At 45.9% G+C, this 22,948-nt stretch overlaps 1 protein-coding gene across 1 annotated transcript in view; it reads right to left on the bottom strand.

The window, feature by feature from the left end:
* The window catches only part of VSTM4 (V-set and transmembrane domain containing 4), a 79,488-nt gene continuing 59,460 nt past the window's right edge, over window positions 2,921–22,948 (bottom strand). The window contains exon 8 of the mRNA XM_018042498.1: window positions 2,921–4,315. Coding sequence (XP_017897987.1) covers window positions 4,190–4,315 — 126 coding nt within the window. The 3' untranslated portion in view covers window positions 2,921–4,189. The remainder of the gene's footprint in view (window positions 4,316–22,948) is intronic.

Here is a 22,948-nt window from a genome sequence, read left to right as displayed (position 1 = left end):
ATCTGGACACTCCCCAGAGCTTAGCACACCCAGGCTGAAGGCAGATCCTTCCTCCAAAACATGAAATTCTTCTTTGTTTCCCAGCCTGGTGAATAGCTTCTGTCTGATGTGTGGGGCGGGCTGCAGGGGTTATGGTGGGTGAGGGGGAGCGTCAACATCCCCACCACATGGCTGCCTTATCTTAACAGGCTCCCTCTTGACCGAGGACACTGGGTCAGGGGGTGCTGGGTCAGGGATACTGGAAAGACAGCATACTCTGTGTGGAAGCCAGCCTCAACTTCACAGCCAGCCAGCACAAAAAGGCTCCCTCCACATCCGTGTGACACGGTGCTCACACGTGCTCACTCTAGCAGAGCGGCTTCCGCCAGAGTGGCTCAGTACCGCCAGAGTCCCTCCTCTAAACCCAAGAGGCCCTCCCTTAGGAGAACGTCGGGCCTGAAGCCAGCCAGTCCCTCTCCACGTGAGGGGCCTGTGAGGGGCCCACTGAGTGAGAAGCAGATTGTGGCACAGGCTCATGGTTACAATTCTGGATGCTGGATATGATGGAAGTGGGCTCCTTGGGTGGTGCCCTCAGCGTAATTCTTTTGCTTCCTAGTTTGGGAAGCAGCCTTGTTGAATACTGTTTTAGTTAGAATTCTCTTGACCGCAACCTGACCAGCTTGAGCAAAACCAGGAATTAGATAGTAGGAGAAGGGGCTAGTTTATTGAATCAAAAGAAGATCTAAAGGGAAAAGAAGAGTCTGGGGGATCTTAGCGGCTGCAGGCTGGGCTTCTCTCTGCGTTCCCAAGACCTACTGCTTTCTCAGCGTCTCTGTGTTCACTGAGGCTTCACCCTTTGGCAGATGTTGCTGTAGGTGGCTCTGACAGGTGGCCTCCAAGCTTAGCTGCCTTCTAAGATGCTCTCTTTCTCCTAAGAATTCTGATCAGCCCAGACCAGGCCTCATGCATGCTTTGGCCCGTTTTTTGTGGCCTGGGGCGTGAGTCCCATTCTTGGCCCTACCTAGGTTGTAGTCATGCATGTTAGAAACAGGGGTGAACTAAGCCATGGGCAGTCCCCAAAAGCACCAGCTGCTTTAGTGTTTTTGTCCTGAGTGAGTCTTTGGGCTCATCCACGTGTGGGCTGATGACTATGTACTAAAAAATATATAGTGCCCAGTGCCATTTTCACACCAATGAATATGAGAGGGGGGTTAGGCTTAGCTTTTTCTTCTCTGCCCTGTGAGTTAACGGAGACATGATGATTTAATGAAAATGTGACCTAAAAGAAATCCCATCACAACTGCTTTAGCTCAGGGTCCAGGGCTGTGACTTGGCAAGGCAGTCTCATTTGGGGATACCCCTTCCCCATCCTTGCTTCCTGTGATGATTCCACCACGCATGACCAAAACCAAATCCCCACCAAATCTGAGAGTCGGTGCACCCTGCCTGCAGGAGCCGCTGCATTCCACTCTGAGCAACGGGTTCTTTGTCCTTCATGTAAATGTACAAGCCATTGTCCATGTTGAAAACTGCTTATCTACAGTTGTTCCCACAGATGCTTTACAGCGAAAACACAGTGAAGAACTTTTCCTAATTTCCATTTGAATGATATATATTCCTTATCTTTAGAAATGACAATATAGGTGTAGTGGTGTATTTGATAGAAAACAAATAAGGAGACTTATTTTTAAGTTTATTCTGAAAATAACATCAAGATTTATCATCCCAAAGAAGCACTAGGTACAAATCACCCATTGCTCCCAGCTCTGGGCAGAGTTTGGACAGCTTGCTTCTAGGTAATAGTGGGGCAGGCTGTGCTCCGATGTTGCCAAGCGCTCCCGTGATTCCCTTAGGAAGCATGTTCAGTAGGAGTTGTTGCTCTTGAAGCCTCTTCTTAGACCCTATGTCAGTGGACCCCCTGCTCGCACACCTCAGCACGGATTCATGCAAATATGACCAGAGTTTTGGAGCAAGAGTCTGAATTGAATCTATAACAATGACTTGTTAGATTTTAACCTACAGGCTCTTCAGAACTCGCTCTCTTCTTAGCGGAATGTATTCATTTCCATATGTGATGACACAGAGCTCCCACTGAATTTAACACATGGGTCTGCAGGTGATCGAAGTTCGATTCAGTTCTGCAGAGGCCCAGAGGCCTCCTATCCATCACCCTCTCTCCATCACCTCTTCAGACGCCCCACTCCCCACTCCCCACTCCCACCTGCTACCCCTAGGGCCCCACCCATCTACATTTTAATAGCTCCTTGAGCAAATCAGGAAATCACTTTCCTTCCTCACAGCACCGTGTAACTATGTCCTGCTGAAGAGTGCCATGATAAAACACGACAGGATGCCTAGGATACTGTGATAGGAAAGATGTACTGACTGTATTTTCTCTTGTTCTAAATGATGTCCTCCTGTCTGGAAAGTTCTAGTGAGTTCTTCTTCAAAAACTGCATAGCTTCCTCACTACCTTGGAAACTTGGCAAGAAGGAGAGTACGAGATGCAGGCACAGGCAGCGGAGAATAGCTTCCTTTTCGTAAAGTCAGGATACTTTCGCTTCTGGAAAATCGTCACCTGCTCCTGACTTGGATCCTTTCCAGGAAACCACGAGAGGCACTCATAAGCCATCCTGGGGCTTTGGGAAAGTTACCATAGAGCTGAGGTCATGGACAAATATTTACTTTTTAAAGTTAACACAATGAGAGCTTTAAATAGTAAAGGCACTTCATTTTAAAAATATGGACTGGTTTTAGCATGCATGTTAATATAGTGTACTTGTGTAGCAATTTCTAGATCCAGAATCTTCCAAGTCATTATCCCATTATAAGAATTCTATGAGAGGTTAACTCACCTTTGTATAAATAGAGAGTCTGAGATTAGTAGGGGATAAGAACCTCAACCAAGTTCACATGGCTGTACAGAGGGGCACAACTCACATTCAGATTGTGTTTAAAATATATAATTTAACATATATACATGGTCCATTACAAAGCCAAACAATTTCTGTAGTGTGCAGTAAAAACCCACCCATAGTACACTCACACAGTAAATGTCCTTAACAACACAGCCGATAGCCTGGCCTGTTCCAGAACGGTGAGGTCACGGACGTCTTACAGGTCCACAGAGCAACTTTCTCATAGATCTGTTTGCCAGGCTTCCCTGCGTCTCTCCCACTCAAGTCCGTTCGAATTAACAGGCAAAGTTGAGTCAGCAAGGCACGTTGTAGTGGGCCAGCACGGCGGGAGGGTGTGAGGGGCTGTCCAGGACACGTTTTTCCAGCCTGGCTTAGACTTCCTACTCTCCTACCATTAGGGAAGCAGTCAGAAGACTTTGCTCTTACACGAATGGATGTTCAATTAGAGTTAGTAACCTTGGCACACTTCCAGGAGGCCCCCTTCTTCCATTCTGTCAACCAAAAGCACACCACCCTGCTCCTTTTGGAAAAGGGTAAGTGAGAACTTCTCAGAGAATAGTCTCTGTACAGGAATAAGCCCCCCTGCCAAAGGGGTGGAAGCACTTCAGAATGAACAATGTTCTACTTGTCCTGTGGCTGGGGACAATAACGGGTGGGGAAATGGGCACTGGGGTATCCAGATAGCTCATTGTCAGCTTAGGCCTCAGATTGCCCCACAAGCTGTCTCTCTGCCCTTGAGTCAGCAGGGTCAGGGCATCTATTTAAAACAAGAGATGCTATATTGAATGACTGCTCACAATAAGCACTTTATGCTGCTCTGGGTGCCCTGGCAATGTTATCTGATCCTTTGGAAACCAATTAGTGCACCTCTACCATCTCACACTTGGGCCCATAACGGTATTTCCTCTAGCTATATACTATGAGCTTGATATCACAAATACAGGGAGGGTAGAAGATTAAAATTCAGATAAAAAAAGAAACAAAAGATAAAGAAGAAAAAAAAATATAAAGGGGTTTGGCTCAGCAGAAAATCCTCTTGAATGGTCTGAGAATCAGAGTCCTCACCCTTCAGGGCTCAGACCCAGAAAATCTTGTCCTGGGAGATTTATCCAAAGGGCTGCGGCCCCTGCTCTTCACAGAAAGGAGCCTCACGCCTCTCTGAAGGCACCTGAGATGCCGCTGGAAAGGGGCTCCCACCGTGCAGAAGGCACGAGTGAGAATACAAAAGTAAGGACTTTGTATCCACAGTTTCATAAATAACTGGAGTGGCAGAGATTAAATAGGACGCAGAGTTACAGCTTGTTCTCCTCGAAGAGGATCTGCGCATAGACTGTGCTGGTGGGGATGCCCTTGGCTGCCCGGTGGGGCTTGATCAGCTCCAGCTCAGCGTAGGTCAAGTTCTCCTCTGCAATCTTTGGCTATAAGACAAAACACAACACAATTGGAGGCTACCACAGGGAGCTCAGCATCACACATCCATTCGTCAGGCATGTATTTCCATAGCACTTTGGGGATTCAAAGGGAAATAAACGGACAAAAAATTTTAAGGCATATGTGAAACTTAAATACGGAGAAGGCAATGGCACCCCACTCCAGCACTCTTGCCTGGAGAATCCCATGGACGGAGCAGCCTGGTGGGCTGCAGTCCATGGGGTTCGCTAAGAGTCGGACACGACTGAGCGACTTCACTTTCACTTTTCACTTCCATGCATTGGAGAAGGAAATGGCAACCCACTCTGGTGTTCTTGCCTGGAGAATCCCAGGGACGGGGGAGCCTGGTGGGCTGCCGTCTATGGGGTCGCAGAGTCGGACACGACTGAAGCGACGCAGCAGCAGCAAACTTAAATAACCTGAAGCTACATCTTGTCATCTTATATAGAACACGGTGTCCTGCATGAAACACCATATGATATAAGTTGTCATAGAACAGTTACAAAAAATGATTCAACGTGAGGCCACAAAGTCAACTTTAATTCCAGAGTAAAAGTAATGTGACGGACAGTCTCTGCTGGAAAGAATAAAACAGAGGCAGACAGGAAGTCCTAGAGATTAACGACAAAACTGGAACGCTGTCACCTAGAAATTTTAAGTGACTTAATCTATATAAAACTAAAATTTCAGCATATGATGAAAATAATGGCAAAGAACATAAATATTACATGCCAGAGCCTAAGAATGTAGTACTTGGAGAAAAGTCGTAACGTTAACTATTTATATCAAACAATAAGGATGAAATGGATCAAACACCCAATTTAAGAAGTTAGAAAAAAAAACAGAATAAACAAAAGCAGGAGGAAGAACCAAAAAAAGTTAACACTAGACATATAAGTCAGAAGATAGAAAAATCAGAGAATAAATAAAAATATCCTAAAGTCTAAGCTTAAAAAACACCAGTGAAAAAAACAAAAACTTAATCAAGATAGGAAGGGAAAGAGCAGAAATGAATGGAATGGGAAATGCAAAAACCTTGAATACAAGATAAAGTGAGGGATATTCTAGAAAAATATAAATTATAAACTCTGGCACGTGAATGTACGGATTCCATCAATGAAAAGAAAGGAAGGAACAGAGGAAGAGAGGAAGAAGAGAGAAATGCTGTCAAGAGCAGGCAGCACAGGAGGACTTCCAGAGAAACCCCTGTGAGGAGCAGACACTCCCAATGTAATTAGACTGATTCAGAGCATTACAAGACAGGAAGAACGCCACGCGCTTTAGAACAGTCTCATCTATTAGTGTGTAAGTTAGCGTAGATCAGATTTACTCAGCACCAAACAAGCACACTCAAAGATAATCGTGCTCAAATGGATCTTATTCTAGGAGTAGAATAAATGGAATAAATAAATGAGTGGAATGAATGGTTCCGTATTAGAAAAATCTGTTAATATAATTCATAACAGTAATACAGAGAAAAACCATATGGTTATCTCTAGATACTGGAAAGGCATTTAAAATTTACAAATTTTTGTTAAAAATAATTTTTGATAACATAATACAGTCACAGATTTCTTTCTTAACATAATTAAGGAAAATGATTAAAATAAAGAATAATTTGTGATCCAACTCCAGCGTCATTAAAAATATACAGCTGCTATAATTAAAACTCTGGATACCAACAAATGAATAGACATCAGTGGGATTGATGAAAACATGCATAAATTAACCCAAATATTAGTTTTCAGTAAATGGTGTTGGGATACTTGGGTAGCCAACTGAAAACAGTCATATTGTTCACATCATTCTTCACATTAGATAAATTCCAGATAAATCAAAAATTTTACATTTTAACATGGAAAATAAACTCAAAAGTGCTAGAAGACTGTGTGGGGAAATTTTTAAAAAATAATCTCAGCAATTATTTTAAAAATTATTAAATTATTTAAAAATCATTTTTTTAAAATCTCACCAATTTAAAACATGTGTTTTAAAGTCTTACACAAAACCCAGGAGCACTAGAAAAATGACATGTAGATTTCCATGCGATATATTGCAGAATATTCTCTAAATAAAGTCAAAAGACAATTGGAAAAAATGAGCAAAACATTCACAACTCAGATCAAAGGGTCTTACAAGTGAATAACAATAATGGCCAACAGTCCATTAGAAAATTAAGCAAAGAGTAAGAGACAGGATCAGAGACTTCACAGGAAGGGAAATACAAAGGTTCTCACATGTATTAAATGAGACGCCACCTCTCTCAAAATAAGACAAGAATGATTCAGAATCACTTAGACATCAGTGCTTGTCTTTCAAGCTGACAAGCTAAAAGTTTTCGAAAAGAAACACCATGAAACAAGTCCTCTTGTATGTTGGTGGTGGAAATGTTATTGGTACAAGCGGAAAACGGGAAACACATCAGTGGACATCAGCAGCAGCCCGATGCACTCTTAATGAAGTATTTGGCACAGTCTTTAAAAAGGATGATGAAGCCACATGACTACTGTGTGTTTTACCATCGTGTAAATCTGTGTGTACGGGAGTAAATACACGTGTATATATTTTATGTGCTCAGAAAACCCTTGAAACTTACCTGGAAATCGAGAACTTGGTCTTCAAGGTTCCCTCTGGGGAAGTAAACCATGTGGTTGGGGAGAGACTCACCCTTTATGGTATCTATTTGTTGACTCTTGTAGATGGTACATTATTTAACAGCAGGTTAATTCATTTTAATTCGCAGTTAGAAAAGTAACAGCTAGCCACTGATGTCTAGCTGTAAGAGACAGCTCACTGTCACGCCCTCTGCTTTCTTTTTTGGTTTTCGTTGGGTTGTCATAGTTCTGTTTCCATTTTTCTGTGCTATGCCTCGATTAACTCACCAAAATTCAGGACAAATAAACCGTACGCATCCACATTAAGTCTCTTAAAATGTGCGCCAAAAGCAAAACTCTTTTCTTTCGAGATGGAGCATCGTTCTAAGGCACAGGAGGGAGGATGTGAAGAACTGCCGGCAGCCAGCACCTACCAGCGAGGGACACCACCAAGCGGCCTTCACAGTTATCTGGCTCTTTTTAAATTTCAGTGTTAAGGGCAGTTACATGGATCAGAGCCTCCTGCTTGTCCTTCTATGCCAAAAATCTTTACAGTTCTTCTTAGTCATTCACATCTCACCAGTCAACAAAAATGCCATTTACCTCCTGTCTTTCGGTTTAGTTACATTTCACGTTATAATGATTCCATTTAGAAATGTCATGTGTCCTCAAATGAGCACACAAAGCCCAACTCATGTAAATTTTAGAACCAAGATTTATGAAATCATATTGTCCAGGTGTTTTATTACATTACTCTGAAACTGCATTGTTTTCTGGCATAGAGTATCTGTTTATTCTTAAGTTATTCCATTATGTTTGGATATGAAAAATAACACTAGCTTTCTCAATACAGGTCACCAGGCTGGCTTGGCTGATGCGTTGTTTTCATACATTTTTATGATGTTCCTATAGTAAACATAATTTAATAAAGCCAAAGCACACTAAATAAATAATTGCATCCAGAAAAGCAATAAAAACAAATAAAATTAGTACTTTCATAAGTGGAAAGGTACTTCAATTACTGCTACAAGCAACAACCCACCGTAAAATGTGTTGAATCATTTCCCTTATGCATATTTCTGGAATATAATAATTTGATTGAAGATGTGAGGCAGCACACAAGAGGCTCTGAATCGGGACGTGTATACAGTTTCCAACAGGAGATGCATAATACCAGTCCTTGGCACCTTTAAAGAACCTATTGTTTTTCTGGCATGCATCCTTGGCTATCCCCATCAACCATGTGCTTAATTACATTTCCCAGCTTGTTTAGCTAGAAATAAATTTCTTACCGCCACTAAAAAGGGGGAGATGTAGACTTCTCACCAGTTTTCACTCAGCTACCTTTCTCTGCACTGATGCTTTAGGGGAAGCCTGCGGTGCATTAAGAAGTAGCTTAGAGAATAATACTGGCATATCAGTGAGAGGAGGTAAGACTCAGCTTCCCTGGTGGCTCAGCGGTAAGGAATCTGCCTGCCAGCGCAGGAGATGCAGGTTCGATCCCTGGGTCAGGAAGATCCCCTGGAGAAGGAAATGGCAACCTGCTCCAGTATTCTTGCCTGGAGAATCCCAGGGACAGAGAAGCCTGCTGGGCTACAGTCCATGGGGTCACAGAGGGTCAGACTTGACTTAGTGACTAAAACAACAAACAGCAACAACAGGGAAGCCTGCAGAGCTGGGAGCGGAAGGTCAAGGTTAGGGGGCAACCGCCGCGGCGCAGAGCCAGGGTGAGGGGCCTGCTATCCGGCCCCACCTGCATTTCAGGTGATCTCTTGCCAACACGGAAGTGTTTAGATGTAAGAGAAAGAAGTACTCCTAGTGCGCATGGCAATTCAAGAGCTGGAGTGCAGCGAGTGGGTCTCTGAAAGTGAATCAAGACACACTTCAGTTAGCTCCCTGACAGCTTCTGGCCCTCAGATGGCCCTCTTCAAGCCCCTGTCCTAGTCCTGGGGGTGCAGCAGGTACACGGGACATCAGCACTCAAGAAAACAAACTTAAACAAACACCCCGACAGCAGCTCTCGCCTGCACTTGAAAACACAAAGTGTGAAGGCAGGACTTCCAGGCCGCAGACGTGAGCCTGACACCTGGCTCTGCCCTTGCTGCGTTTCCCAGAAACAGGAGGCGGCTGGGGACCCACAGCCGGAAGTCCTGGTAAGGGCCCCTTAGAAGAAGCCCCAGAACCTTCTAAACATGTGAGAAGCAACAGGCCTCTTTCCCAGGACTGTTTGGTTTTACTTTCTTTTTCCTTTCTCCAGGCCTGAAAGACCCTTAGCCTATTTCTCCTTCTATTCCTCCAAAAGAGGCCTGGTATTTGTGTCAACTGCTTGGTGTCTTGTAGGTTCTGAACCCCTTTATGTGTCCTCAATCTCACTTTTCATCCATTTCCTCCCAGTCATGAAGAACCCACTCTCCTGGTCTGGAGTGGAATTCTATGAGCAGGAGGGCATGGAGGCTCAGATGTAGACACGTGTTAGTGCACCCAAGAAAGGCAAGAATGAAAGGAAATTTTCTCAGTTCAGTGAACGTGTTCATGGGGAGGAGGTAAGGAGTGTGGCCCTGACGCCGTCACCTAGTAGCTGACTGCAGAGCATGGGAACAGGGGCAAACTGCTCCCTGGCCAAAGGATGAGGAGATTTTTATCATAAATTTTTATTAATTTATTTATGTGCATATATACTTAAATCTTTCTAGCCATGCCCCGCAGCTATGCTCTCCAATGCGGGTGGCACCTCCCGCCCCTCCACCCCACAGGTTCACCCGGGCATGGTGCACCCCCCGAGCTCGGATTAAACATCTATTCTCACCTCCTACTATGTCTTCCAGGGACACCAAGAATTTTGTTTCACTTCTTAATTTAGAGACTTCCCTGGTGGCTCATATGGTAAAGCATCTGCCTACAATGTGGGAGACCTGGGTTCAATCCCTGGGTTGGGAAGATCTCCTGGAGAAGGAAATGGCAACCCACTCCAGTATTCTTGCCTGGAGAATCCCAGGGACGGGGGAGCCTGGTGGGCTGCCATCTACGGGGTCACACAGAGTCGGACACGACTGAAGCGACGCAGCAGCAGCAGCAGCAGCAGCAGCCAGTATTCTTGCCTGGAAAATCCCATAGACAGAGGAGCCTGGAAGGCTACAGTCCAAGGGGTCGCAAAGAGTCGGACATGACTGAGTGGCTTCGCTTTCTTTCTTTCTTACTTTAATTTTCTTAAAAGACGTGGTAAAAGTGACTTCCTAATGGATCCCCATTGCATGCATCCAAACACGAGAACAGGCTTCTGGGCCCACTGCCCCCACAGGACTCAGGACAGTCCCATCACCTGCCTTCATGTTACCTCTGCAGTCCCACCCTCCCTCTAACAAGACCCTCCGGCAGCCCTGACCTGTGCGCTGTCGCTGAGGCTTTCTCTCTTAAAGCATGTCATGTGAAAGGCATCATATGGTGTGTAACCTTGTAGGGCCAGCATTCTTCTCCGAGAATAATTCCCTCGTGTGCCATCCAGGTGGCTGCACGTATCAGCAGTTTGCTCCTTTGGATTACTAAGCATTCCATGCTGTGTCACGAGCTACATTTTGCTTATCTGTTCACCTGCTGAAGGACATCTGAGTCATTCTAAGTTTTCGGTGATTATGAACGGAGTTGCTAGAAATATTCATTGTAGGTTTGTGTGGGAGATTTTCGTCACTCTAGGGTAAACACCCAGGAATAGGGTTGCTGGGTTGTATGGAAAGTATGTTTAACTTCAAAAGAAACTGCCAGACTATCCACTCAGAGTGTCCACACCATCCTTGCCTCCCTCCAGCAACACTGAGAGCTTTCACTGCTCTGCAGACATGACGGCACTTGGTATTGCCGGCACTTTTTATTTTAGCCATTCAAGTAGATGCTGGTGGTCCAGTAATTACCTTCTCACTGTCCCCAGGGGACTCGGCAATTCCAGAATTGCACTCAAATTCTCACTGATGCTGTGCCCAAGTAAACTCCCACACTACACGACATCCCCTCAGAAGAACTGGGAAAGGATGATCACACAGACCAGTTTTCAAATATAGTGATGGAATCTTCTGGACTCCAGGTGTAACCAAGTGAGTCTGCAAGCATCAGAGTTTGGAATGCCATGTCTCCCAGCCCCTGCCTTTCCTTTCTGCCAGTGGTGAGACGCTGCTACAGCAGACGACAGCCTCCAGGCTGGATCTCCCATTTTTCATTTAAGCCCCACTTACCCTCAGTTTTAGAGTGATGATTATGGAACATATGTCAGTGGGGAAGGATTTACTGGCTAAAGCTAACACCAGAAAAGTCAGCTTCAAAGAATTCAGAAGTGGTGAACCTCCTGGAAACACACCTCACTTCAAGCTCCTCATTGGAAGTTTCTAAGTGCTTCATTTTGTAGGCATGTTTTTCGGGAATTAAGCCAAGAAATAACTTTCCTACCAGGAAAGAGAGAGGTTTAACATTCTATGCAGACTCCTGCAAAACAACACCCTTTCATAGAGATCACAGATGGATGTGCAAGTTGAATTAAGTTTCAGGAATAAAAGAAAAATGCAGTTGCAGCCACTGCAAGTTCTCCAATGTCAGAAGTTCAATTGGGTAACACCATTATTGCAGATACAGATCAATAACCAGGACATGGGATGTTTACGCTGACGTCACCTCAGAGTTTGCAAATGTGATTGCCGTTCTACCGAGCTGCACGATCAGGAGTCTATTTACCCAAGAGAGAATTACATATTACCCATATTATCGAGGGCAGACTTCCTCTTCCCCTTTTGAGATAAGTGCTCATTTTTTATTCAACAGAGGAGTACCTGGTAAAACAAACGCTCCCCTCCTAACATCCACACATGCGCAGCTATGAGCACTCGGCGGGGGAGGGGCTGCGCATTCAGAGAAGCTCTATTGGATGGAAAGCCTTTAGTGGAAACTTGTAGGTCCCAACTCCTTAAATGTTCTGTAAGAATCAACTTGCCTTGGAAATGAACTTGACTTAATTTTGAGTTCCACGGGTCTGTCAAATGGCCTATTTATTTATAGTTGAACATATTATGGAAGGAAAAAGTAGAGTTCCCTGGTGTGCACATTAAATGAAAATAAAGGCTCAAAATGAACAAAATAAACACATTTCCAAGACAGATATGTTAAATAATGGTACAAAGGACACAATCCAGAAGTGACTTTGAGAGGCAACAGACAGCGGGGTTTGAGAAGTGGTCCTTCTGAGACAGAACTCAGAGACTGTTAACTGATCTTCATTAACTCACTCACTCCTCACATATCAGTCCTGGGAGGTGGGGCCAGTGCTCACGGCCACTTCACAGAGGAGCAAACAGGCTCTAAAAGGCAGTTCATGGCTCCAGGCCCTGCAGCCATTGCTAGGCAGAGCCTGGACTCAGAGACAGGCGGTCCTGCCTGGAATCCACCCTCTGCTCAGGAGCAGTCCCCTGACCTTACAAGCGCAGGGTCAGCAGCAGCGACTAGGACTCTGATGTGGACGCACTGCACCCAGGTAAGCCAGCCAGGCAGACAGCAAACCCTGAGATCCCAAAGGAGAAGAGTGAACTTCCAAGACAACAGGGAAGCTTTGCTGGTACGAATCTCTGGAGAGCGTGTTTTCAGAACAGGCCTGCATTGCTCATGGGCAGGTGAGCCCCAGATAAAGGGGAAATGGGGCAGGGAGAGCTGCCTACCTCCATGCTCATTCCAGGCCTGGCTTAGTGTGGGGGGACAGAGGCTCTGAGGGCAGACACGTGGGGCTGACACCAATCGGAGGACGACGGATGAGGAAGGGAATCTCGTTGGAATCCCTTCAGGCAACGCCTTGTCTCTCTCCACAGTCTTACCCCCAAAGGACTCTTAGCCCCCAAGAAAGGAGCAAGTGTGCCTCTGACCAGTACGGGAAGAGGATGGAAAGGGTACAGGCTCTGCTTTGACCAGGCAGCATGTGGGGTGGCAACAGACTTGATTAGAGGTGCCCACTGAACAGGTAGGAATATGCAGTTTTCCGAGGTACCCTGCAGCTAGAACCACACGCCAGGGCTGAACTCACCATCTCCTTGGAGCTGAGGTCAGCGGCACACTGGGACCTCTGCCTGTAGCAGCATCCTCCTTAGCTGGGGCTGGCATCCAGCTGCACTCCCAAGCCCAGCAGGCAGCCGTGACTGCAGACCTAGGCACACCGTGACAAGCTGAACCTAGAGGACAGGACTGTCCACTGCTGTGCGTGGAGACGGCGGAGCTCTCTGAGGCCCACTTTCCTTGTTCCAGCCATCTATAAGCCTTGCAGAGTCCTACCTCACACCCGGCTTCCCCTCCTCATGGTTACCCAGTGACTAACAGTCAACACCCAGTGTTATGTAGGACTCTGGAAGGATTAGAAAGCCTCTGTAACTCAGCAGAGAAGCCTTGGATGAAGATAAAGGTTTCAAGGTCTTATCCAGGTGTGTTGGCACCTTGGGTTGGATGAAGTCATTCAGAGACCATGAGCAGAGCAAATTCACATCATGCTCCGAGTCTAGAGAATTCAAAGGATGTTTAGCAAAGTGAATTCCCTGAATGAATCTGACATGATGGAAAGTCACATGCCCCTGGCTAATTGCTCTGAGGACAGGCTTTAGAGGGTGACGAAGCTCTGCCCTGAAAGGCCCAAGGCTTATGAGTCATCAGACAGATGGATATCTCTAGATTTCACCAACATATGTTTTGGAAGCTAAAATGTAATTATGGACAACGCTCTTGGGGAGGGTCCTGATACGTGACCCTTCTCACAGTGTCGCAGTGAGAGCTCCATGATCTAATACAGTCACTCACTTTCTCTTCCCCATGGACCCCAGATGCATGTTTTCCCAGCTGTCTTCAAAAGTACTTTTCCTGGCAGTATTAGTCAAGAGAACGCTTATGCTTTGAATAAGAGAGTGTTTGGTTACCTACTTCCATATAGAAGTCCACTTTAAAAATCTTCACTCTTGAATCCCAATCTTCTAATCAACTTCAATCTTTAACACTTGGATTCATCGGTTCGAGCAAGGGTCTGCCTGGTGGTACTTAAGAGCAAGGACTCTGGGAGACTGACTTACTTATTGTCTGTGTGACCTTGGGTAAGTTGCTTAACCTTTCTATACCTCTGTTTCTTTATCTGTAAAGTGGGACCCATACTAGTACCTATCCCACAGGGTTAGTTTGAGGATTAAATGCATTAATAAATGTAATGTACTTAGAAAATTACCTGGCAGCTAAACAGCAAGTGCTACACAAGTGCTCAGTTATTCTTCTGACTATAATTTTTATCATAGAAATGAACAAGTGTTGCTTTAACAATTGGTCCCTTTGAAATATTTAGGAGCAGAGAAAAGAAGATAGTCAGAGATTATTTGGAAAACATCATGTACCAGATACTGCTGGATGCCACTGGAGCTCAGACAATTGCCCAGAAAAAAATCAGGAAATTTTCTAATAGTGGGACAGATAGTCATTCTAAAAAGATAAGTTGGACCATGCCAGTCACTGCTCTGCACAAAATTCCCCGTTGTTTCTCTTCATACTTGGAATAAAATCCAGTGTCCTTTTCAAGATCCTCATCCTTCCGGATCTTGAGCTGGGACTCCTCTGTCCCCAGCTCACATCATATGTCCCCTATGCTGACCAGCGCTCCAGCCATGCTCGTCTCCTTGTGTTTCTTGGACACACCTGGGCAGCACTCCTGTGTGGGGCCTTTGCCTGGGCTATGCTCTCCGCTTGGAATGTTCTTTCCCCACATGGCAGTGCGGCTTGCTTCCTCACATTATCAGGTCTTGGCTCCAAGGCAGCCCCCACCCCATCAAACACGTCCCTGCTTGGCTCCCTACCCTGCTCTCTCGCTCTGCAGGGCGCATATCACCCTCGGCACTAAGAAGCGCTGTACATTTGAGGGTCCTGTACATCATCTGTACACTGTACACTGTACATCCTCTGTCTTCTCACACTGGAACACAATGATGGCACCTTGTGTTTACTTAGCGCACCAATAGCTCTTTGCATAAAGTCCTCTTACTGCCATCCTTATTTCACAAGAAATGGCAAGCTTGGGGCCAATAGCTAGCAAGCGCCAAAGCCAGTGCAAGAACCAGCCTCTCACCACATCACTCAGCTCAGTGGGAGCAGGGGCTCTGTCAAATGTATCCACTTCTGCACCCCGTGACATGCAGGGAAGCTGCTGAGCAGCTGACCCCCCAAGAAGAAAATTCATTTGTAGCATTTGCTGACTTACATATGTAAATCCTCCCACAGTGGCTGATTTCAAGATGCCAGGGAGATTTCCTCTCTCTAGTAGACAGGAGTGGGCTGGAGCATGCCGCTACAACTCAGCTCCTAGAAAGATAGCCGACCTACGCGCTACCTGGCACATAGGAGCTACTCAGTGTTTGTATCGGTAAGCGCTGGGGTAGTAACTGCATGGGCATACACCATCAAAGTAAAGTGTGTGTACCACTACCAGCAAAACCATCATTGTCACCACCATCGTCACCAGCAGCACCAACACCATTACCAACACCAGCATATGTCACACACGACGCACAAGGCACAAAGCACGCACGAAGCGCAAACGCAAATCAGCAGCAGGCGTGCTAGTTTATTGGCTGGGTTTATGTGTAACACGGGCAACGGGCACCTATGCCTGAATTGATCGTTTGCACTCATCATCTTTCTATGCATGCTCCATAATCTTAACTCATAGGGCTGTCTCTTATTGCCACACACGTGCTTATTAGAATTTATCAATTCAGCTTTAGGAAACTATAATAATAAATGAGCACTGAATGTGGCTAGGGAAACAGAATCCCCTAAATACACCGTTAGTTTGCCACTGACTGAGCTTCACGTAGAAATCTTCTTCCTGACGTTCTGGATGCCTAGCTCGATGCTACAGATACTATAGGTTGATGATGCTTCATTACTCTTTTTTTCCCCCAAGATGGTACTTCATTTCTCGTATTCTCTATTTGAGATTGAAAAAAATCTTCTAATAACAACTCTGAAGTGCTCTGCATTCAAAACTGAAGTTTTCAATGAAATAGGCTTTAAAAAAAAATCAAATATGAATACAAATGATATTGCTCCATGAGATTACAAAAATAAAACAGAATGAAAAAGTTAAAAAAAAATTTCCTGGCAGTGCAACGATCCCAACAATGAAGTGCCCAATAAAGGCAGCAAATTAGCTGAGCTGAGATGGAAAGCAAGCTGCCTCTCACAGGGACATTCCCTATAGACACACAGGGATGGGCCTGCCCCAGAGTGGGTTCAAGACCCCCAAAGGCAGGGTGGGTCTGCGTGGCCAGGCGGAGTCACTCAGCGGACTGGCCCTGCCGGACTTCCAGGCCTGCTTTCAGCCTGGGCTGTCCTTGGCCCCAGCTCACCTCTATGACGCCTATTCACCTTTGTCAGAGGCCCGCGCTGCAACCCCTAGAGCAACTCGCACGCTCCCTGTCAACGCCGAACGTGAAACAGCCAAACAATTCCAATGAATCCGTGACGCAGCAAATGGGAGGGACGCATTTCCGAGGCGGTCAGTCCCGACGCCACCTGCCTCCTGAAAGCACACAGCTGCGCTACCCTTCGAGAACAGAACGGGAGAGACTCCCTCTGTATCACTTCTAGAGGATTCTCATTGTCTCCCGAAAAAAGGTCCCCATGAGTGCTTAGGGTGCTACCAGTCTTAAAAGACTCCGGAAAGCAGTGGCTTCACTTGGGCCATCCTTAAGAACATCAGAGTCTTGACCAACCTCCACTGGCCTGTGATACAGTTGAGAAGCCTCCAGCCCAGCAGCTGTCTGGAGACAGCGCAAGGCAGCAGAGGGACACCAGAACCAGCCTCCTGGCCTGCGGGGAAGTGACCACCCGGCGTCAGGGCTGAGCCCCTGATTCGGGATCTTCCCACTGCCACTTCTGAGACACCTGATCCTGCCTCCCTGGTGATCACACCTCAGTCGTGAAAGACCCAGCTGCTCGCCCCTCCCGCTCTGACTGAAGAAAGCCCATGAAATGAAACGACTTCTGTTTCCCCCACTCTCATCCATTCCGAAGCCCCGGCATCTCCTCTTCCCTCGTCGACATACATAACTCCCCGTGACAATAATGGGATGTGCATGTGTACCGAGGGGGGCATAGAATTTTTATCTCTCTAAAAATGGGACTAGCGTGGGACAAGCATAGTTTTTGTTTTTTCCCAAGGCTTTTACTTTGGGCGATATATTGCTCATGTGCTTGTGGGTCTTTTCCTTCTTTTTAATTTTAAATCGAGATTATGATCATATATTATGCAGGTTAATATATCCTTTTCATGTAGAATTCAACTGAAACCAGTGCTAGCACACTTAACGACAACAAGAGAAATTCTCCAGCTTATTATAAACATCCTTCAAGAAACCTGAATGCGTGTCCTCTGGAAATAATTTTGCTGGAGTTTGGGTTATTATTAAAATCTTCTCAGAATTCCATCACTGGAGTCTAATGGGCCTCAAAGCCCTTTTCCGCTACTGATCAGAGAAAAACTCTTTTTGGTCTTAGAAGTACATTCTGGATAGTAAAAACTAAGCTGGAAGAAGGGGGGTTCTTTCCAGACACCAGGGAAACACTGAACAGAGCTGGCATCTCAGTCCTGGGCTGACACTGGGCAGAAGGAAGGCCCTCTCCTAAGACAGGTTCCCTTCAACAGTGATGGAATGAACCTCATCCTCTGGCAGTTTTACGTTCTCTGATCTTTCAGATTCCATGAGAGGAGGCAGGTTTATTGCAGACTTTATAAACCCAAGGGAATCCCAGGCAAATGGGTCTTGGCTACACATTTCCCTACACGTCAGAATTCTCTACCTGTGACTGTGAGGGGTCCTAGAAGGCCAAACGACAGGGCTACACCAAGCTGAGATGGGGATGAGCTATCCAGGAAAGGTTTTCAGGAATGAGGGAGAGTCACAATACCCTTTAGAAGCAGATTCTCATGTTTAATTATCTCTGCTGATAACGAGAAAATTCACCATTCTCCCAAGTGGGCTGACCTGTCTTACTAAAGTGTTAGTATAGCTGTTTCTGGAGGAGGCCAGTGATGACTCGGTCTTGCCAGCAATAACCCAACCAGAGCTGGCTACTGTCTGTTAAGTTACGCAGAACTGTACTTCTTAAACGTCAAGGTGCATCGGATTCATCTGGGACCCTGTTGAACTGCAGATTCTAATTCAGTAAATCTACGGTGGGGCCTGAGCCGCTATTTTCCCAACAAGCTCCCAGGTGATGCCCACGTTGCTGGTCCCTGGACCTCACATTGAGCACTGAGGACCTAGAGCTGCAGTCTCAGATCTTTGTCTTCAATTCATCCACTCCACATACAGTCTGCAGATCCCGGATCCCCCACTGAGGACACAGTGATGGACAAGTTGTCTATGACTTTAAAACTAGCGTTAAGCAAAATTTACAACTTCTGGGCATTAAAGGACATAGTCAACAGAGTGCAAAGGCAACCTACAGAATGGATGAAAACATGTGCAAATTATATACATGAAAGGAGTTAATATCCAGAATATATAAAGCAACATCTACAAACACACACACAAACCTGATTTAAAAATGGGGAAAGACTTGAACAGACATTTCTACAAAGAAGATATACAAATGGCCAAAGCACATGAAAAAGACGCTCAACATCACTAATCATTATGAAAATGTAACTCAAAACCACAATGAGACACCACTTCACACCCATTAGGAAGGCTACAAAAAAATACACAGAAAACAAGTGTTGGCAAGGATGCAGAGAAAAGGAAGCCCTTGTGCACCGTTGGTGAGAACGCACATCCATGTTCATCATAGCATGCGGCAGCATCCCAAGAGTCCATCGACAGATGAATGGATAAACAAAATGTAACAAATACACATAAATCAAAATATTATTCAGCTTTAAAAACGAAGGAAATTTTGACACGTTGCAACATAAATGATCCTTGACAACGTTATACTAAGTAAAACAAGCCAATCACAAAAAGATAAATACCAAATGATTCTACTGATAGGAGGTACCCAGAGTGGTCAAATTTATAGAGAAAGTGGAAGGGTAGCTCTCAGGGACTGGGGAAGGGAAGAGTGGAGAATTATTTCATGAGTACAGGCATTTGCAAGATGAAAAGAATTCTGGAAATTGTCAACAATGTGAATATACTTAGCACCACTGAACTGCATACTTAAAAATGGCTAAGATGCTAAATTTTATATTGTGTGTATTTAAAAAAATTTTTAAACAATTAAAAAAAAGTTTTAACAATTTTTAAAAACTTTAAAAGAGTGTTTTCAGTGTCTAAGGTGTCTGCCTTTATTGAGCCCATCTTTGCGTGAAATGTTCCCTTGGTGTCTCTAATTTTCTTGAAGACACCTCTAGTCTTTCCCATTCTGTTGTTTTCCTCTATTTCTTTGCATTGATTGCTGAGGAAGGCTTTCTTATCTCTTCTTGCTATTCTTTGGAACTCTGCATTCAGATGCTTGTATCTTTCCTTTTCTCCTTGGCTTTTCGCTTCTCTTCTTTTCACAGCTATTTGTAAGGCCTCCTCAGACAGCCATTTTTCTTTCTTGCATTTCTTTTCCATGAGGATGGTCTTGATCCCTGTCTCCTGTACAATGTCATGAACCTCTGTCCATAGTTCATCAGGCACTCTATCTATCAGATCTAGTCCCTTAAATCTATTTATCACTTCCACTGTATAATCATAAGGGATTTGACTTAGGTCATACCTGAATGGTCTAGTGGTTTTCCCTACTTTCTTCAATTTAAGTCTGAATTTGGCAATAAGGAGTTCATGATCTGAGCCACAGTCAGCTCCCGGTCTTGTTTTTGTTGACTGTATAGAGCTTCTCCATCTTTGGCTGCAAAGAATATAATCAATCTGATTTCGGGGTTGACCATCTGGTGATGCCAAGGGAACATTTCATGCAAAGACGGGCTCGATAAAGGACAGAAATGGTATGGACCTAACAGAAGCAGAAGATATTAAGAAGAGGTGGCAAGAATACACAGAAGAACTACACAAAAAAGATCTTCACGACCAAGATAATCACGATGGTGTGATCACTCACCTAGAGCCAGACATCCTGGAATGCGAAGTCAAGTGGGCCTTAGAAAGCATCACTACGAACAAAGCTAGTGGAGGTGATGGAACTCCAGTGGAGCTGTTTCAAATCCTGAAAGATGATGCTGTGAAAGTGCTGCACTCAATATGCCAGCAAATTTGGAAAACTCAGCAGTGGCCACAGGACTGGAAAAGGTCTGTTTTCATTCCAATCCCAAAGAAAGGCAATGCTAAAGAATCCTCAAACTACCGCACAATTGCACTCATCTCACATGCTAGTAAAGTAATGCTCAAAATCCTCCAAGCCAGGCTTCAGCAATACGTGAACCGTGAACTTGCAGATGGTCAAGCTGGTTTTAGAAAGGCAGAGGAACCAGAGATCAAATTGCCAACATCTGCTGGATCATGGAAAAAGCAAGAGAGTTCCAAAAAAACATCTATTTCTGCTTGACTGACTATGCCAAAGCCTTTGACTCTGTGGATCACAATAAACTGTGGAAAATTCTGAAAGAGATGGGAATACCAGACCACCTGACCTGCCTCTTGAGAAATCTGTATGCAGGTCAGGAAGCAACAGTTAGAACTGGACATGGAACAACAGACTGGTTCCAAATAGGAAAAGGATTACGTCAAGGCTGTATATTGTCATCCTGCTTATTTAACTTCTATGCAGAGTACATCATGAGAAATGCTGGGCTGGAAGAAACACAAGCTGGAATGAAGACTGACGGGAGAAATATCAATAATCTCAGATATGCAGATGACACCACCCTTATGGCAGAAAGTGAAGAGGAACTCAAAAGCCTCTTGATGAAAGCGAAAGAGGAGAGCGAAAAAGTTGGCTTAAAGCTCAACATTCAGAAAACGAAGATCATGACATCCAGTCCCATCACTTCATGGGAAATAGATGGGGAAACAGTGGAAACAGTGTCAGACTTTATTTTTTGGGGCTCCAAAATCACTGCAGATGGTGACTGCAGCCATGAAATCTAGACACTTACTCCTTGGAAGAAAAGTTATGACCAACCTAGATAGCATATTGAAAAACAGAGACATTACTTTGCCAACAAAGGTCCATCTAGTCAAGGCTATTGTTTTTCCAGTGGTCATATATGGATATGAGAGTTGGACTGTGAAGAAAGCTGAGCACTGAAGAATTGATGCTTTTGAACTGTGGTGTTGGAGAAGACTCTTGAGAGTCCCTTGGACTGCAAGGAGATCCAACCAGTCCATTCTGAAGGAGATCAACCCTGGGATTTCTTTGGAAGGAATGATGCTAAAGCTGAAACTCCAGCACTTTGGCCACCTCATGCGAAGAGTTGACTCATTGGAAAAGACTCTGATGCTGGGAGGGATTGGGGGCAGGAGGAGAAGGGGACCACCGAGGATGAGATGGCTGGATGGCATCACTGATGCGATGGATGCGAGTCTGAGTGAACTCCAGGAGTTGGTGATGGACAGGGAGGCCTGGCGTGCTGCGATTCATGGGGTCGCAAAGAGTCAGACACGACTGAGCGACTGAACTGAACTGAAGTGAAGGTGTCTACCACATACAGCCTTCACAGTAAGAGAAACATAACGGTCACTTTGTAAAAAGGCACGATGTAATTCTAGTGAGGAAGAAGGTTGAGTCAGGCATGAGAAGTGCTGAGATTCAGGTGAGGCCAGGTGCTGAAGGACCCTCAGGGGGTGGGGGTGCGGTCCTGAAGTCAGATGGATGGGGAGGCGGTGGGCACGGGGGCCAGCTGTGGCCGGGGAGGAGGAAAGGACAAGCCAGGGGCCTGAGAAGTCATAGACAGCCTTCGGGCACCAATGGACATGCGGATGGGGGAGAAGGCGCCTAGAGTTTGGACAGCGGGAATATCCTAGGCGGGGCAGGACCGGGGGAAGGTGATGAATTTTGTGTGCCTAAGTTTGGGAACATGAGGAGCCCCCTGGGGAATGTTTCATAAGCGGTCAGAAGAACCACTGTGGAATTGGCTTGAAGACTGAGATTAGGAAACTGACGCGCTGCACAGGTGGTTGTTGCACCTGTGAGTGCTGAGCCTCCCGGGCGACGTGTTCAAGGAGAAGAGGACCCAGAGACAGGTGACACTCTGAGGAGGTGGAGGAGCGGAAGCCAGCCTCACCGTCTGGGGACGGGTGACAGCCGAGACGGAAAGCAGTCAGCTGGGGTGACGGCCGGCCACCCACGTTTACTCCCAGGGACAAGTGCCTTGCGGGGTTAGATAGAACAGATTAACTAAAACGTGCCATGAGAGTTGGCATTGGCAAGTCCCCGACATAGAGGGTGGCACCAATGCCTAGGAGAGTCCAGATGAGTGAAGAGGTGGGGCAGGAGGAGCAGGAGGCCTCAGGAAAGAAAGTGGTGTGTGAGCTGCCTGCTGGAGGCGAGAGCAGCCCTGTGGGAGGACGGGCCAGGCAGCAGGTGCAGGACGGAGCCCATGGGGCCAGCAGTGAGGGGACCTGGGCCACACAGGGTGGCGGGTGGTGGGGTGGAGCGGGAGACCAGCGACGACAGCCGGCGCTCGCAGGAAGCCGCGCCTCATCCTGGAGGCAAGGGGGAACCACAGGAGTGTTTCAAGCAGGGAAATGACAGGGCTGGAGTTGCGTTTGAGAAGGACCCTCAGGCACTAGTGCAGGAGATGGATCCGAGGGAAGGCAGGATGCAAGAGACCCACGAGGAAACCTGCTGTAATCAAGCCCCTGATGCTCCTGATTTCCCCGTGTCTTCAGCCTTCTGCTCGCAAGGGACAGTTTCTCCTTAGAGAACAAGGGTAGTCTGATCTTTCTAGCTACAGACTGCTACAGGCGAGCGCCTTGGTTCTAGAGAGAGGAAACAGAGGTGACCCACTGGGGGAGCCTCAGTGAGGAGGCGTGACCCTGAGGCAGGAGCCCCCGGGCTGCACCCTCTATGAGTCATTCTGGGGATGCTGCC

The sequence above is a fragment of the Capra hircus genome, chromosome 28 (genome assembly GCF_001704415.2).
Source record: "Capra hircus breed San Clemente chromosome 28, ASM170441v1, whole genome shotgun sequence".
Lineage (NCBI taxonomy): Eukaryota > Metazoa > Chordata > Mammalia > Artiodactyla > Bovidae > Capra > Capra hircus.
This window is presented reverse-complemented; position numbering and strand designations above follow the sequence as displayed.